The 18,805-nt window shown below is 45.8% G+C and overlaps 1 protein-coding gene across 2 annotated transcripts in view; it reads right to left on the bottom strand.

The window, feature by feature from the left end:
• Positions 1–18,805, bottom strand: part of TMEM132C (transmembrane protein 132C) — a 272,979-nt gene that overhangs the window by 175,013 nt on the left and 79,161 nt on the right. For both annotated transcript variants that reach the window (XM_067539743.1, XM_067539742.1), the window contains exon 2: positions 13,782–14,670. In XM_067539743.1, coding sequence (XP_067395844.1) covers positions 13,782–14,670 — 889 coding nt within the window. The remainder of the gene's footprint in view (positions 1–13,781; positions 14,671–18,805) is intronic.

Here is an 18,805-nt window from a genome sequence, read left to right as displayed (position 1 = left end):
AATTAGAGCGGGAAATGCTATCACTAGTCCAGCCTCCTTTATATTGTACTGAGGGCATGTTTATACTCAATATATGCATGGATTTAGCTCAATCAGAAACCCATTTAGTTAAATTGGAGCACGAGTATCAACTTCCCTTTATAGTATACAGAACCTTTTTGGGGAGCACTTTACAGCTGATTGACCAGGCCTCACAACGCTCCTGTGCGGCAGGTATCGTTATCCCCATTGTACAGGTGAGATAACTGAGGTGGGAAGCCTATAATTTTGGATCCTCAGCTTGGGACACTGGGGCCTGTTTTCAGAGGAACTCAGCCCCCTGACTTCACCTCCACCTGTCTTCAGCGAAAGCCAGCTCAGCATCTCTGAAAATCAGGCCCCAGATAGGCTAGTTAATCCCCCCAGTCACTGGTTGCAAATTTGTGCTTCAGCAATTGGCTATGTTCATCCAGCAATTTGGTGCTAGAGCTGGGAAGAGAAGCCAGCGCTCGCAGTCTTGTGTTCTAACAACAAACCTGTGCTTCATTCGTAGGCTATGGATACACTACAGAGCTTACAGATGCTCTAAGCCAATGGGGGAGGGCCCTCCCATGGATTTACCACAGCTGCCCCGAGCAGCGACAGCTATGTTGGCGGGAGAAGCTCTCCACACCGGTGCCTAGGTTGGTGTAACCTACGTCACTGAGGGGGGCGGCTTATTCACACCTGAGTGACATAACGTACACTGACATAAGCTGTAGTGCGTACACAGCCTTAATATTAATAGATTAGCTTGTCCAGGGAGGTGGGAAGGATGAAAATAGCATTTGCTCAGAATGCATCTCAGCCACACTGCTTTTTAAAGATTCGTTGGGCTGGGAAGAGGGCGAAAAGAGCAATGGGAGAGACCCCTAGTCTTCTGCTTTTCTAGCCGGCCTCAGTTTTTAAATAGCAATCAGTCACTTTTTGCTTATCATTGGTCTTGTCTTATTACGGCAATAAATTTAACCTCGAGCTCATCACCTCTGTTCTTGTTCTGGCAACATAATCCTTCTTGTCAGTCTAGGCCCATCTCCTCCTTTGCTCTGTCTAAAGATATAATACACTGTAAAGTCTATGTGAAGTACTAGCTAATGGCTAATGAAATTAAACTAATTGGAGTGTGATACTGTTCCTTTTGACATGACATTAACATGTTCTCTTCTCTGAAAATACTTTGTTGATGTTACAAATGCTTTGTTAAAAAAAGAAACTATGAGCTACTTACCACTTTGGAACTAAATGGATTTTTCTTTAATATCCTTTAGTCAATGTTATAATTGGCTAGAATTTCAATAGCTTGTATTCCTATTGTTTCTCAAACTGGCATATAAAAGATGAATGTACCTGGCTGCTATTAATTATTAACCACATGATCATCTCGGGGAAATCTTCCCACAAACCAAGAGCTCACAAAGTGGCTAATGTAGCCCTTTGCCACTCTTCCAAGAGTGGCAATCTCAAGCCTTTAACAGTGCTTGTGTGTTGACTTGTGACTGCATTATGGTATCACTTAGAAGCCGAAGCTAAGACCAAGGTCTCACTGGGCAGGGTGCTATATGCAGAGTGAGAGAGAATCCCTGCTCCAAAAGTCTGCACTCTGATTAGACCAAGCTGACAAATGCAGGGAGACGTGAAACACGGGGCTGGTCTAGACTACAGAGTTTTGTCGACAAAAGTTAGCCTTTGTCGACAAAACAGTGGAGGTGCACACGCTGAAATGCTCTGCCCACTGATGTAACTCCCCTGCTATGCTGACATAATAAAACCACCTCAACAAGAGGCGTAGGGCTTATGTCGGTGTACACAGGGCGATACAGTGTCAGCGTAGACACTGCTTTCCTTACATCCACTGTTGGCTGTCATTCCTGTCAATTTCACGGCTCCAGGCAACTAGAGCCCAGCTGTCCCCACTCCCTTGGAGAATTGAGCAGCTAGACCCCGGCTCTACGGGAACGGGAAAAGCCCTGGGTGGCTTCCACTAGCTCCTGGTGGGAAGCAGGAAGGGGGAAAGCCCCAAGCGGCTTCCACCGGCTCCTGCCAGGGAGTGGGAAAAGGAAAAAGCCTGGGCCATCTTCACCCGGCGGGGAGCTGGAGAAGCCAGGCAGCTGGACCCTGCTCCCCAGGGATGAGAAGCCTCGTACGGCTTCCCCCAGCTCCTGGCAGGGAACAGGGAGTTGGGGGGAGGCCAGCCTGCCGAAAGCCCAGGAGCCTGTGGGGCAGCGGGGCTCCCAGCAGGGAGCTGCCAATGGAGCTCAGAGCCTGGTCTCTCAGCTCCCCACACTGCCCCTCTGAGGTCTGGTAGAAGCATCCCCGGTGAGGCACGCACTACCAACCCACGGAGGATAGTGTGGACATCAGCAACTGCAGTAATTACTGCGGCAGCTGTACGTCGACCTAACATAGGTCGACTTCTCTCTGTAGTGTAGACAAGGCCACAGACGCAGAGAGGTGACGTGACTTGCTCAAGACCACAAAACAGAAAAAAGCAGAACTGGGAATAGGACCCAGGATTCTTGCCTCCAGTTCCATTATTCAGTATTCCCCGAACCACCCTCCCAGTCTTCTCTTATTAATCTGCTCTGCAAATCATTTTCCAGCTCTTTACAGAGCTGAATTATCTGTATTGCAGGGACACGAAAAGCCCCCTGTTGGAATCAGGGTCCCATCCTGCTGGGCATTGAACAACAAAATATACACATCCTTCTACATAATCCCAGGAGCAATAAATCATAGACCTGATGGCCAGGTTTTACAAATGACACGGGGGAAGATGTCCTAACCCACTGACTCTGGCACAGTGCATACTTTATGGGCCTGAACCAATTCCCCCGGAAGTCAATAGAAAGACTCTCTCAGATGTCCACATAGCTCCTGAGATACTTGTAGCTGAACTTTGATCACAGGCTCACATTGAGATCATCTCCGGGACCATCTTGAGTGAACACTAACTGAACTATTATTATCTTACAACTTTGGTTAATAGCATTCTTGCTTAACGTTCTCCAATATCTTCTCACAACACTGTTCTTTGTACGCCTAACCTCATTTTGAGTGGCTTAGGTAACTCCTACTGAAAGTGCTACATTGCTTCATTTTATCGGTTTACAATGGAAATTTGACCGGAGAGATGATTCCCCGAATTTGTAATAAATGGCAGCTCACACTATCCCCTAATTTTTCATTGCCCGGGGTGGATGCGATGGAGGGCCCATCCCCTATACACAACACAAAATGCATTTCTTACAAAGTTAGCCAGGCACCAGTGAAAGATGTTTTCTTTACGGAAAGGTCTAATTCCAGAGCAAATGGAAACTTAGTTTTCAGAGGTCATGTCGGTCTTCTTTTCACTCTTGCGTAATAGCTAGAGCTGTGGGTCTGGAATATGGAAGCCAAGATCTCCTTTTAAATTGAAAATGGAACATGAAATAATAAGATGATGGAAGCAAGTCCTAAGGCTTCAAGCTCCTTTCTCTTCAGATGTGGATTGAATTGCTTTTATGCTTAGATGTTTCCTAACAATAGTGAAATCACTTTTAAATATTTAAGCACTGTAGAGCTGCATGGAACAGGAAAATGTTTTGATGTGATACACATCTGAAAACACAGACGAACACACACAAAAGAAAACGCTTCCCCCTCAACCCTCCCATCCCTCCTCATTCCTCTCTGTGCCATGTTATGTTTCAAATGAAGAGAGATTCAAGTAGTGTGTGTACGGGAGGAGACTTCCACTTCGGGAAACCAATTTTTGTGTAGTGGGTTTGGAAATTAACCCCAGAATTTCAAGTTAGTTCAAAATATACAACACATTCAACTCGTACAGAGTTTTTGATTACAGCCACTCTTCAGCGCTACTGTTTCTGTGTGCATGTGTGTGTACCTTCTTCTAGGTTGTCAGCTATTAATAACTCCCGTATTCTCCATCCTGTCTGATACAGCAGTGCTGTCAATACTCATTAGGAACTGACATATAAAGCTGCCTCAGCTGATCTCTTTAATAGCTTTCCTCACTGCACTTATCCTTTATCCCTTTTCCAATCTGTAGATTTATTATCACTGCTAATTATCCATTGTCTTGTGTTGACTTGTTTGCTGGAAACAGGTAATTCAATAACACTGTTTATAAACTGCAACCCTTCCGGTGGAATGAAAATTGCACTGAAAAATCCAGAATTAACCATCTTGAATGGAAAAGAACGAGTCAAGTTTTTCTAATCAAGGCAGATAACTTCATCCCCTTTTCATATACTTATCCTGCTCAGTGCCTTTTGTAAAGCGGGTTAGCCGGTCCTTCAGCACCTTCTACAGCAAGTTAGAGATTAGCTGCTGCCTAGCAGGTAGCTCAAAAAAAATAACGTTCCGAGCTTTACTGCTTTGGCCCCCCACTGTTTAGCCTCTGCCAGATCAAATGTGGCATCACCTACCACGATAAACAGATGGGAGCCTTTAATAGTGCAGTCATTGGAAGAGCATTTGGAAATACAGAAAAAAACCCATAACCATACACAGGCCAAGATTTTCAAAGCAACCTAACATATTTGGCTGCCCAGTTCCCAATATCACAAATAAAAATAGAGCATCCCAACCCCCTGGCTGTCTCAGCCCAAGCACATACAAACACTTGTACATTTTTAAGGTTAATCTCATTGTAGTCTTTCCTGTGGTATTATGATTTTTTCCTGTTTGCAGAGCGCTGTAAATTTACAAGCATGTGGAAGAAAAGGTCAATGCTCGAAGGACTTTACAATCGACCTCAGGTATGCAATACACACAGTGTTGGCTCACACAAAGGCTTGCATATAGGAAGATCAACACAAATCCTCCGCTGGTGTCAGCTGATAGAGCTGTGTGGTAGACAACAGTGCTATGGCGATTTACACCTGCCTCAGAAAGCAAGTGGAAGAGCAATGCGATGCGAGTTAATGCTACACGCTGGCCTTTCTGGGGATAGCTCATGCTTTTACAGGTGACCTTCCTATTTAAAGGAGACACAACAGCTGCTCTGCTTATCTCCCATGCCCACGGTGCTATCTCAATAAACTAGATGAACTAAGACTTTCTCTTACTAACAGTCAGCACTAGGTGTGACTCATTTCTCTTTTTGTGGCTCTGTCGCTCTTCCCTATGCAGGAATGCATTGACTGATGGGTGAGTCAATCGTTGATTCCTTTATTTCTTCAGTTCCTCTCACCAAGTCTTTCCTAGTGGTACTATAACTGCTAATACTTTGCATCCTTGGAAAAACTCTCTGTCAGAGGAGCTCAAAGTGTTTTGGGAACATGAACGAACTAAGCCTCACAACCCCCTGAAAGGTAAAGCACCAAAACAAACCCCATTTTACTGACAGGAAAATCGAGGCACAGAACTACTAAATGACTTGGCCAAGGTCACATGAATGGTTGGTGGCAGAGCTGTGAATAGCACCTTGATCTCCTGTCTGTCTGTCAGTGATGCTTCTTAACAACTTCACAATGGACTCCGCAAGTACACAAAGGGGCTTGCATTGGAAGGGAAGCTCTCTGTATAGTTGGGCAGTGGTCTTATCATGTTAATGTATTACCATGCATAATACGCTTCACACCAGGCCACATTACTCATTTTCTTTGACTGTCCTGCTGACCTTTGGTTGATACATTTACAAATACTGTAAGAGGATTCTGAATTAAGATACAATTTAAGAACATGGTTTAAATTCCAGTGATTTGTGAATATAAGATCATTTAGACCAGTTTACTTTACTTTTACCAGAGATTTGTGGCTATTTCCCGCCCCTACCATCAAGCCATGATCACATGCTGTTTGCCTCAGCACTGGGTGTTTGAAAAGCTCAATGAATAACATACAAAAAGCAGTAAAAACAAACAAACCAATACTCCAGGCCCAGGGACGACAGGCCACGTGTGTTTCTTTAGGATGATAGAGTGTGAACGCATGTCATAGGATGTAGGGCTTGCTTTGACAGGAACCCATGTACAGCTTTCCACCTCACCAGGCAAACGGCCACAGAAAAGGTTAAAGCAGCCCGTAAGCAGCCTTAACACAAGAGAGAAATCTTAGCAGCTGAAGGCTGGGCCACATAGCCACATTATTTTCACCAGTGATTATCACCTGTCACTTCATATTCCGGTGTCATGTGAGGGGCTAAGACAAGTCCCTGTTCCCCTCCATAGGGTTACTTTCCCACAGCTACCCCATTCTTCCATGTGACACCTCAACAAGAATAACTGCATGGACCTTCTTCATTCAGCCCCACCTGTCTCCAGCCTCAATATCTGCCTGCCTCAACTCCGTCGCACCACGAGTCTGGGAGGGCCCAAGCCATACGGGAAGTCTAACCAAGGCAAGTGTTCTCTGGACTGCCCTTCCCTTCCAGAGCAATTTAACTCTGCATTGCACAGGATGCTGTGGGACCTGAAACAACAGGAGAACTTTCCACCCTCTACCCTCATCCCTTGAGCAGTCCAGCCCTAATGGCTCAGGCCATCCCGCCTCTACCTCGTGCCAGAGAGCCACTGGGCTCACCTGGGTCCCTCGGCTCCAGATATGTAGCCATTTCCTGAGGATCCGTCTCACATACCAGAACTCACAGGAACCAGGGCCAAGCAATCATGCAGGTTATAAATTCTGATGGTGGGTGTGACCCTGGCAGACCAGATGAGACGTTAGGCCTCAGCTGAGCACAGGCAAATTCATTGCTGGGAACCAGTCCAGCTCACCTGTGCGCTACTAGGGTTAAGATGGACTTATAACAATGAGTTTAGACTTTATGAAAAGCTTGTAAATCGCTCCATGTGTTAATCCTACTTATAATGTCTGCAGCCCATGCTATAAGGGAATACTTAAGTGTTTTCTACATAGCTGCAAAATGTTTGTTCTGAACTATGTAACTCACCAAACAAGAAAAAACTATACCTAGTGCAAAATGCTAAATTCCTGCGAATGGCATTTTACCTCTTGCCCATCAAACTAAATGAGCCATTGTGGGACATCAGAATACAAAAACTTTGCTAATTGCCCCTGTACACTCATGAAGAGGCCGTGTGGAAAAGGGCTCCTTCCATCAGCTTGAATTCTGGAAGAAGGAAATAAAGATAGCTGACAAAAACATTTTTCATCTCTTTTGCTGTTTAGACCTCACAGGGCTGCAGCTATGAAACAGAAGCAGAGCTCTCCAGGTCAACCTGGGTTAGCCGTAAATGCTATTCAGTGCTGACAGATTACTACGGCACCTTTTGGAACCATAGATTAAGGCCTTGTCTATGCTACAGAGTTTTGTCGATGCAAGTTACATCGACGACCAAAAAGCGCTATAATCACATCACTTGTGCATGTTCACACAACGCTCCTCCTGACGGCGTCGCGCGTCCACAGTTGGTGCTCTATCATTGACAGTGAGCGCAGTGCACTGTGGGTGGCTATTCCATGGTGCAACTCGCCACCTTCTGCAGTTAGGAGTTGTGGGAAGGTGGAGTGGATCACAGTTCATGGTGATCACGGATCACGGGTGTGGGCTCAACGTCCCAGGATGCAATTTTTTCCGTCCCATCATTCCATGGGTTTCCGACTGCGTTTCAAGGCATTTTTCAACAGTCCCTGTTTGCTGCGCACCTGCAATCTCTGTCTGAAAGGATGCGTTGTACATTGCTCTCCACTGTTGTGGTCACAATTAGGAACACATCGCAGATGGCCATGCAGTATATCATGAACTCCCAATCTGAACAGTAATCAGAGCTGCCTGACCCGCCCTGTGCCATGAAAAGAAACACCACCAGATTACTTTTGGCATTCACAGAGCAGCTGCACACGGTAGACCATCGCTTTTGGGCTCAGGAAACGAGCACTGACTGGTGGGATCACATCGTTATGCAAATCTGGGATGAAGAGCAGCTGCTGCAGAAATTTTGGATGTGGAAAGCCACCTTCCTGGACCTGTGTGTGGAGCTCATGCCAGCACTGCGGTACAATGGCGCCAAAATGACTGCCATGCACTTCTCCACTGAGAGGGCAGCTATCACCATGTGGAAGCTGGCAAGTCCAGACTGGAACAGATAAGTCACATATCAGTTTGGAGTCGGGAAGTCCACCGTTGGGGCTACTTTAATGCAAGCGTACAGGGCGTTAATTGATCACTGACGGGGGGCAAAGGGGTCAATTGCCCAGGGGCCTGGCTATTTAAAAGGGCCCAGACTGATGGGATAGACCCATGGGTGGCAGGTGAAGTTTCCTCTCTGGGAGGCTAGCTCCCCATCCCGCTTCTTCCACCCGTGGCCCTGTCCACACTCCACACCTTCTCCAGGCCCCACCCTCACTCCAGTCCAGGCCCCGTCCCCTCCCCTGCTCGCCGCTGCGGCCCTCTCCCGTTTGGCCCTGCCGCTTGCTGCTCACCATGTCCCTCCTTCTCTCCCTCCCCCGTTCAGCCTCCCCCTCTGCTTTTCCACTCACCCCTTTCCCCCGAGGCAGCGAGCGACAGTGGGGGGCGAGTGGGGGAGGAGAGAGAGGCATGCAGCGAGGGGGCTGAGCAAGAAGGAGGGACGCGGAGGCAGGGAGGGGGAAGGAGGAACTCAGCAAGCAGTGAGTGGCGGGGGGAGGGACACGGCAGGGTGTGGGTCTGGGGAGAGGCGTGGGGCGGAGCGAGGGTGGAGTGTAGGCAGGGGGATTATTCGAATCAGGGAGGCCTTGAGGCACCATTTTGACAATGAGCACCAGTAATGCATCTTTCTATACAGCACTCTGCCATATTTTGTTAACTTGGTGCCTGGCATGAAAATTTGGTGATTCCCGACCGTGATTTGTAGTTTGCAAAGGATCCAGTTGCCACTGGGTATTAATTTCAGCAGCAAACACTGTGTGTGGGAGACAAATAGAGATTGATTATCTTTCAGAGAGTATGTTTTTATTAAATACCAATTAACACCAACACACAAAATGCTTGGGAGATAACAGTGAAGGGTAGGGCAGGCTCTCATAGCTGTGTGTAAGTCCAGCTCTCATTTTGGAAGCTGTCCGAAAGGGTGGAGTGAGCGGGGTACCGAGATGGCCCAAGAGGTTGGAAGGAATGTGTGGGAGAAGTTTGGGGAGGGCATGGCAAGCAGTTCTGTATCGGCTGCAGGGGACGAGTTAGCATGCATGAATTCTGCCTACAACGTGATACGGGACTTAACATCTCTGTTTGGTCCTCCATCACCTTTATCATTTGCTCCTGGCTCATTAAAATTTGCTCCTGAGTCTCCTTTCTATCCTGCCTATTTTATAATTTTCATTTCAAGTCTCTCTCAACGCCCTGCGTTCTTGTTTTTCTTGTTACTCTGAGGATGGAGCACCTCTCAAAACATGTCCTTTTGCTCCTCCTCGGTCGCTTCCTTATCTGGCAGAGGCGCTCTGCCGGTGGGTAGGGGGTTCCCCTGAAGGCCACATCTGCAGAAGTACAAGACACAATAAACGGAAGCACGATTGTTAGTGCATTCACAGCATCAAATCATTATAGTAAAATACACCTCTTTTTAAATACAAATCAGTTTCTCACTGTCCTTTAGAAAACACACATGCCCTACACATGGTGAGTTTGATTGGGAGGGAGGGGATGGGTTGCTCAATATAGGGAAAAGGGTCTACGTGATATTTTTAAGGGGATCACTGCAGGTGACTAGGCGATTGTCAATTCTGCCCCATTTTCTACAGGCAGGGGTCATAGAAGCTGATATCTCACTCCTGAGGATAAGCAAGGATGCAAGGGTGCGTCTCCTGCATGCAAGCGGCTTCAGATCAGGTCCATATGATGCTAGCCTGTGTGCTGCTTTGTTCCTGCACAAGTGATTGCCAATTGGCGTGGGAAAGCTTCCTACAATGGGTGAAGGAACAAAGCAGCTGTGTCAAGGGACGTTCAGCAGAGGATTGGCGAGTATCTCCAGGAAAGTTTCCAGAGAGTTCTCTAGAAATTCCTGTGAAATCTCAGTATGTGTTAACACTTTTCCGCTGCACTGCTTAGCTGCATAGGGGCATGTGAGGCACATGCAAACACAGCTACTCTTGTACATTTCTATCCCTTTACCCAGTTCTATAATATAACAAAGCAAAGGACCGCGCTACCTCATATAACCAAACAACATCAACTCAAAAAAGATCACTTACCAGAGTTCCTCTCTCCTGCATCATACGCGTCAGAGATAGAGTGCTGGGACTGGCTCGAACCCTCCGGGTTTGATAAGAGCTCCTGGCTCCCCATGGTACCAGACAACCCTGACACTTGTCCCATCTCATCCTCCAACTCGACCTCCTCATCTGCTACTTCTTCCTCGGGGTTGAATCCGTTGTCTCCAGCCCTGCTGAAGTATCCATGGAGCTTTTGGGGGTGGAGGTTAGGTTGTTGTCAAGGATGGTGTCCAGCTGCTCATAGAAGCGGCAGGTCTTTGGCACAGCACCTGAGCAACGCTTTGACTCCCTTACCTTTTGATACGCCTGCCTCAGCTCCGTTATCTTTGCACAGCACTGATGCGTGTCCCATTCATAGCCCTTCTCCAACACGCCACGGGAAATCTGACCGTAGGTATCGAAGGTCCTATGGCTGGAGCGGAGCAGGGACTGAACAGCCTCCTCTCCCCATATACTCAGCAGAACCAAAACATGCTTCAAGTGGCAGAGTGTTTGCTGCGTAGAGCGCCATGGTCAGCTGGGAAGATGCAATGTGAGCTCTCTACGCCAAGCAAACAGGAAATGGAATTTCAATAACTCCTGGCCCTTTAAAGGGGGAGGGGTGGATGCCTGTGTAGCCGGGTGCAGAGCAGCGGATTTCAAACGGCTGACCAGAGTGGTCAGGATGGGCATTGTGGGATACTTCCTGGAGGCCATTTACAACGACATAACCAAGTGCAGTGTCTACGCCTCTCGTTGAGGTGGTTTTATTTTGTCGGCAAAGCAGGAGGGTTTTATCAGCGGAAGGAGCATTGTAGTGTGTACACTTCCACTGTTTTGTTGACAAAAACTGACTTTTGTCAAAAAAACGCTGTAGCGTAGACAAGGCCTAATTTATTTGTGTAGATCTGTTTGCTTGTTTTAACTTGTAAATAACTCTCTCATTTCTTTTTCCTAGTTAATAAAGCCTTAGTTTAGTTAATTACAGGATTGGCTACAAGCATTGTCTGTGGTGAGAGATCTGAAGGTACAAATTGTCCTGGGATAAGTGACTGCTCTCTTGGAACTGGAAGCAATCTGAATATTTTGTTATCTTTGATGTATAGCAACCACCTACCAATAAGCAATACTTGCCTGGCTGGCAAGATAGACAGGAATGCCCAAAGGGACTGTATGATTCCATGAGAAAGACTAATAAAGAGTTCGGGAGTTCACACTTGTTGGTGAAATCTAATTATAGAACACACAACATGCTTAGGGTCTCCACCTTGCCTTTTTAACAGTCTGCCCTGAGGATGGCACTCCCAGTCATGAACCACTCCAGACAGTGTGTCAATGGGAAAAACCAAGAGCTGGATGAACAGTACCAGATGGGACCAGGCATTGCAGAGGTTCTACCATCCTGAAACAACAGTTCTATGAGAGACGTCAACCTCCGCCCAGCTCAGCTTGAAAGACTGTAAAGGGGCCTGATTTCCAGCGGTTGGGTGTTCAACCGTTTCTGAAATCCTGGACCATTTACCGTGCCTCAAGTTGGACTCAGCAAAACGTTGGAGGCAACTAAAAGCAGATGTCAGTTTTGAAAATCCTGGTCTACGTTTCATAAGAGCTTTGGTCTCGTGTCTTTATGTCTGATTCAAAGTCACTTAATCAAGGATGCGATCCTTATTTACACTAGATGGGGATGCAAGTCTGTGGCAGGAGGGTGTTACCCCAGGTCTGTATTTAAGATGCCATGGCATAGCCAGAGGGGCAGACATGTATGATTATACTGGGTTTTTTATAAGGTGAATAACCAGAGCTGTGCAAATAGCTGATTTTTCAGTTCGGTAGCCAAAGATGTTTTTGGAATCCTCCCGACCCTCCCAAATCAAAACAATTTGGCAAATTCGACCCAAATTTGCCAAATGTTTCAGTCAACCTAAATCTGCATTTTTCTGTGGGAAAAAAGTTTTGTCTGAAGAATTTCACCCAACTCTAAGTACAACCTATTCTGAAAATCATCAACAACCAGTTTTGTCCATTACAGCTGGTAGAACAGGCAACGTCTGATGTCTGTTTTTCCATTTCTGGCTATTACACCACTGGACATGTAAACAACATCCATGCCCAGTCAAACTGAATCCTTCTCGAACTAATAAGTACGTCATCAGATTTCAGTGAGAGTGTCTATCGCTAACTCACTTTTCAGGGAGATAAAAGGCAGCAACACACACATTTCAAAGGGATATCCCTGCCCACGCAAAAATAACACACCAGATTTGTCTCCCTTGGATTTCTTCTTTCATCACAGCTATGCTTGTTATAAGGAACATACCTTGTCTTCACTGTTTTGTGAATAATGATTTTAAATAAAAGAAAAGGAGCAGAGACAGAAAAGCTTTTTCTAACTCAGAGGTGCCACTCAATAAACAGGTATCCAGCAGATTATCTCACCAACTAAACCAAAGCTGCAAATATCAGAATGCTTCCAGGATACCTAAATTCCCCCTTTACAATAAAAGCCTTTTATCTTCCAAGCGACACTTCCTGCCCTAAAGGCTATTCTTGTCCGCAATTGTCAACTAGGTACTAATCTAATTCATATGAGCTTTAGACATAAACACTTCCACGTGCAGAATTCTTTGGAAAACCCTGACTGCTGGAGGCTTTAAAAGAACAATTGTTGCATATCACTATTGACATTTCTCTTGAATTTAAAGCCTGGTAACAGGAAAAAAAGATCCATCAAATATTTTGGTAATTAACAAGTTTGTCGGTCTTTTTCACCCTCAAAAGGCTGTTGTCTGGTTGGTAGGAAAATTGCTAACTTATAAAATAGCAAGGAAACACATGGACTTTTGTTCTGTTCCAGTATGGCAATGCTTATGTACTGCCCTTGCCATTCATTTCCCAAGTCATGAACTTAGTGTCCCTTAAAATCAATAACAACATCAAACATGTCAGGTCTTATGTTAGCAGGTAAGTGTGTAACCAAAAAAACCGCTGGTTAAATAAATAAAAAATAGAGCCGTAAGCTCATGACAAAACCGTTGTGTGTGGGAAGGCAAAGCTGTGTCACACCATTTGCAGCAAAGGCAAGCCAATAAAGTTTACTGTGCCAGGTGTTTTCCTACCTTTAAATGTTGTGCCTGAAGAAAAAAGAAAAAAAGAGGAAAAAGGGGTGAGGGGGAGGCTGATTCTAAGGGCTTGTGTACATGGCAATTTAGTGAGTGGCAAGATGGAGTGTGAACCCACAGCACACTAGATTGCTATGCCCTAATTGACCACATGGAGCTTGCTACTATGCATTAGAAGTTCAAGAGACATTCTGACGTGCTGCTGTTTCAGCTACCGTGATGCATCACTGCCCATCATTCCACAGAAATGGCCAAACCAGGCAGCATCCTTGCTGCCAATTGGACCCTCATTGTAGAATATTGGTGTGTTTTAATGGTGTGGAATCCTAGCAAGGATTTCTTTAAAGTCCTCTCTCTCCCGGGGGGAGAGGGCGGGGAAGGGAGAGGAAGAGCTGAGAAGTTGCAATTAGGGAGCAGTTGTGGATTCCACCCCACAAACTGGTTTAGGCTACTCCCCTTTGCCCCAGTGTTTGCTACTGACAGAGAAACAGAGGCAAAACCAACCTACCGTACCTCAGTATGAACTGTTCCACGGTGGAATTGTTAGCGATCGTCACGTAGACATTCACAACTTCTCCTTGCTTGACCGGCTTTGATGGCAGCCAGATGACGACATTACTGTCCAGCCTCAGCTCTGTCAGCTGAGAACTCTCCGGGGCTCGATAGAGACTCACAGAGCCAATCCTCTGCAAGTGGGACATGGTCTCGTCCATGCCATCCTTTCCTGGCCGGATGGCATTCCCTTTCCTCACATCCTCGATGGTGCACTCCCCTATCTCATCCCCCGGCTGGATGGTGTAGTAAAGTTCCACAGGGCTCCCTTCAGACTGATCTGTCGCTTTCTTGCGGCCGGCCACCACCGTGGGGGGGTTGAACCAGCTCGGCAGGAGTTCCAGCTCTGCCACACACAATCCCAGATCCCCCTTCAGCCTGCAGCTGCCGCGGACTTCCCTTGTCTCGCGGAAGGCAAACACGCGCAGGCAAGGCAGCCTCTCCGTGGTGCTGTAGTCATCCCAGTCCCTGCCCACAATGTAGAACAGGATCTGGACTTTGGGTCTGTTCAAGTAAATTTTGTCACTCATGATGCAGGCTTTAAGTCGCCAGTTAAAAGTAAACTTGTTTGTAGATCCAAAAAAGTTTGAGGTTAACAGCAGGTCGTGGGGCACTACTTGTTCAATGGAAAAAGGTCCATAGCTGGCATTTAATACAGGTGGCCTCTTGGCTTTATATGGAAAGAAGGACTCCACCCGGGATTGCAAACTGGAGTTTCTCATGAAATCCTGATTGGCTTCTTTAAGAAAAAAGGAAGTCTCGGCACTGAAGATCTGATAGTTCACAGGTAGATATGTTGGTAACGAAGAAAATCTCTGTATATTGTCCAAGACCCCTCGACAATCTGTCACTATTAATAATAATAATAATAATAAAAAAAATGTTAGTAATCTGGAGCTTCATGGATTAGGCCAAAAGCAATTTATAGGATCAAAATAAAAGGTTTCTCTCGACTCTAATGGAGTCACCTGTCACATTATTGTTCAATTAGTCCTGGTGCAAAAATTATTCCAGTTAAACGCTGCATTCTTCTGTATGTCACATACATGCCAGAAAATATAGGCATTAATCCTGCACTGTATTTATACATAATTTTATTATATAATATACAACACATACACACACAGAGGGGTCTTCAGAATGATAAATTTGTCTAGATCTAATTTAATTCAAGTAATACTTAATGCTGTACATCCACTAATTAATCCTGATAAAACTCATCATTACCTCCAATTTACAGAGGGGGAAACGGAAGCAGAACAGCTCAGGGACTTTTGCCCAGGGCCACAGATGGAGTCTGTGTCAGAGCCAGGATTAAAAAAAACCCCAAAAACCTCAGGAGTTCCTGAACTACACTGCTTCCCAAGCTGATTGCAAAGTTTGTCACCAATGTGCTTTGTAAAATTACCATCCATCCTGTTTTCTGGGACAATCCCAGTTTTCTCGAGGTGATCCCATATTCCAGAATCACTGCTTATTCTCCATGCCTTTTTAATCCCTGACCTGTCTGATGAGTCTCCCAAAAGGGATGCAAATTCCAGTGCAGAAATGTGTCCACTAGAAACCAGCGTGAAACCACTCTCTCTTAAGAAAGACTTCCAAAAAGTAATGAGTTTTCGGTCACTATCTGCCAGGTATTAGACTGGAACCAGTATCCTAGAAGTGAACAGCATTGCATTCCAGCAGTAAGCCACTGAACCTGACCTAGCACCACTACTGCTTTCTTTTAATAACTATAGCCAAATCTCCGATGTTCCTCATTCACGTGTCTCACACCTTGGGATTGCTGCTGTTGCTATATTTCTCAGGTACCTCCTCTGCTGGTATGTTTTTGGTCTCTGAAGCTACGGTCACAGGTGGCGGCCAAATGGGCCTTCTAAAAACAAAGATCTCACATCAACGGAATCCCTCCAGTAAGTAAAAGATTTTTTCACTGCCTGGGCAACTTGACATCAAAGTCATCGCCAGCAGCAGATTTTTGTGGGATGTCAGGACATACTAGCACTACGGGTCAGCATTTGCTGGACACTCCCCAGGGAAAAAGTTGAACTGAACTAGTTAACTCACTTTGTGAAACATCAATAAACTACTACATCTTTGCACAAGCCTTAAAAGGAGACAAGAAAGACACAAAAAGCTCATTCAGAAATTGGGGGAGAGTCCTTTTCTTTACCATCTACTCTGCCCTCTTATAAACTTTCTTTCTGCCTTTTTAGTCTCTGTTTAATCACAGCATGCACATTGGTAAGTTCCACTCAGCCGTAGCTCTTGAAATCCTGCTAATCATTTTCACTGTAGGAACACTGGCTAGCAGATCAAAGTTAGTTTCTGCTCTACAGCCAAAGAGAGACTGCTCTACAGATTGCTTTTCAAAAGAAATGACAAACATTCCTCCCGCCTCCCTTTCTGTTCTCCAGAAACTTTGTTTCTGGGTCACTAATTCTAGCTGTATGGTTTGCACCTCTAGTCTAAGGTTGTGCTAGTATCCCCCATTTTCAAGGCTATCCATGCAGCATACTAAAAGACACCGCTGTGTGTGTAATATATGTATATCTTTAATGTACATGACATCTCCGTGTGTGTAAATAATCCATCAATCTATCTACGTGTAATCTGTCATATCTATAAAATCAGTAATAAAAACGGGTGCCAAGGTTTTGGCAGGCAAGGCCTCCGCGGAGCAGATTCTTTTTGATCAAAATTTGATTTGGCTGTTTGAATAACTGTCAATAAAATGTCTATGGGGGCAAATAGGAGAGTTTAAAAATATAATACGGATTTATACGTTGCTCATAAACCACCTTGCCTACTCACATCAACCAAGACTGACCAAAACTGCAAAAGGTACATGACAGCCGATGGAAAGATGTGCATATTTCATAACTGCCTGTGACTGTTTCAAAAAGACATTTCCCTCCGACGTGCACTGGGAGAGGCAATGTGATTCAGTGGGGCTTGCACGGACTGGGAGTCCAGAGTGCAGTCAGTGAGCTACTGTGTGAATCTGGGCAATTCGCTTCCCCTCTGCTCCTGATCTAGCTTGGCTGCTTAGATAGTAAGCTCTTCGGGACAGCGAATGTCTTTCACTGTGTGTTCGTATAGTGCCTAGCACAACGGGGACTCAAAGCTGGGTGAGGAACCGTTGCACTACAAACAATCAACTGGTGCCAAAATGGGTGGGTGCAGTTTTCAAAGTTGATTGCTGAGGTGGGATGCCCAGTACCTGGGCACTCTGCTGTGATCAGCCCTTTGGTCTAGAAGAGAAGGAGAGCTGCTGACAGCGTGTTTTCTGTGGGGGTCTTTTGCTTTTGGAACTCACCCCCCGGCTTTTGGCCCAAACTACCCCAAATCTCTTTGGCCTTCAGGGCATGCTGCAAAGCCCATCGATTTCCTTGGGCTTTGAGACATACAGGGGAGGGAGAGTGGCTGATATCCCTGGGGAGGGTGCAAAAGTCAGAACTCTGGCTGCTACATGATTATTGTTGTGGGGGTTGGGAGGTGTTGCTGCACTTATTTCTTACTGCGTTTTCAGGAACTGCCCACAGTGCCTGTTACCAAATCAAAGCGAGTGTTTACCCTCTAGCCAAATCCTCAGCTGGTGTAAATCAGCAGAGCTGCATCAACATCAAGGGCATTACACCAGTTTACATCAGTTGAGGATCAGGCCCTAAAATCTTTACATCAGAGTCTCTGAATGGCTAATGGTCGCCACCAGGGACTTTGATATTTGCTCAAGGTTCACAGAAGTTCTTTGGTATAAGCCCCAATTCTGCAAAGAGATCCTCCCTTGCAGATCCTTACCCCCTTGTGGAGTCCCATCAAAGTCAAGGCATAACCACATCACTTTGCACAATTGGAGCCATAATCGGGACACCAGGTATGGCCTGGAGTCGTCTGAAATGCCCAGAACCTCCCCCACCAAATACTTCTGAAAGTTCCAACTAAGAAGTGAAACCGTTAACCACGGTCCATGTCTGGAGGATTTTTTCAAGCAACAGGCTCACTGTCCTTTTAGCATGCCTGGCTGCTAGTATTTTAAATGATCTAATAAAACCTAATTAAATGTTTTCAAGTAATACATAATCAATACCAGTCATTGCAGCAAATGACTACTGCTGACAAGTAGACAACTTCATTACCATTCTACTGAGCGAGCATAATAATAGAAGCACGTTCACTCCTGCAGGGGTTGCTGGTGCCAGTAACTTTGTAGGGTAAGTGCCAAGCAACACAAGATTCTTTCTTAATTTTGGGGGGGGGGAAAGGAGGGCGGAGACATAACACAAAGAGAGACAAGGTGAGGGAGGTAATATCTTTTATTGGACCAACTTCTGCTGGTAAGAGAGACAAGCTTACGAGCTATACAGAGCTCTTCCTCAGGTCTGTGTAGCTCAAAAGCTTGCCTCTCTCATCAGCAGAAGTTGGTCCAATAAAAGATACTACCTCACCCCACACTGTCTCTCTAATGTCCTGGGACCAACACGGCTACAACAACACTGCAAACAGACAGAGGACAGGGACTGTCCATGCTGTGCATTCCTATTTAATTCACACACCGGAAGTAGATGGTGGAATTAGTTTCCTTGCAAACGAGCAAACTGCCATTAACAGTCAGAAAATATTATAAACCTCGGGGCAGCGGGGGAGACACAGCGCTAGGCCTGCCAATAAAAACTCCAGTGAAGTGTAAATTACCAATGCAAAACCCTCTCAGCTGGAGTCCTGCTTAAAACATGCCAGTTTAACATACTGTTGCAATCCTGCAAGACTTAAATCCCTGGCGTGCATTTTAATTCTGCAGGAAAAGAATGCTACAGTGGGCACCTGATGCACAGATTTCCCTGCAGCTGCACCAAAACATTAGTCTTTTAGGGTCAGACCGTGAAGTTACCAAGAGCCCTGGAATAACGAGCACCATAGATATGACCCGCTGCAGCAGCAGAACAGGGACTGAGTTACTAAGTGGTGCCTGCTTCCCCCTCTGT

This window comes from Emydura macquarii, unplaced genomic scaffold (genome assembly GCF_026122565.2).
Source record: "Emydura macquarii macquarii isolate MOO-44397 ecotype Brisbane River unplaced genomic scaffold, CSIRO-AGI_Emac_v2 contig_554, whole genome shotgun sequence".
NCBI classification, from domain to species: domain Eukaryota; kingdom Metazoa; phylum Chordata; order Testudines; family Chelidae; genus Emydura; species Emydura macquarii.
The sequence above is the reverse complement of the archived record's forward strand: the minus strand, read 5'-3'. Positions and strand labels throughout refer to the sequence as shown.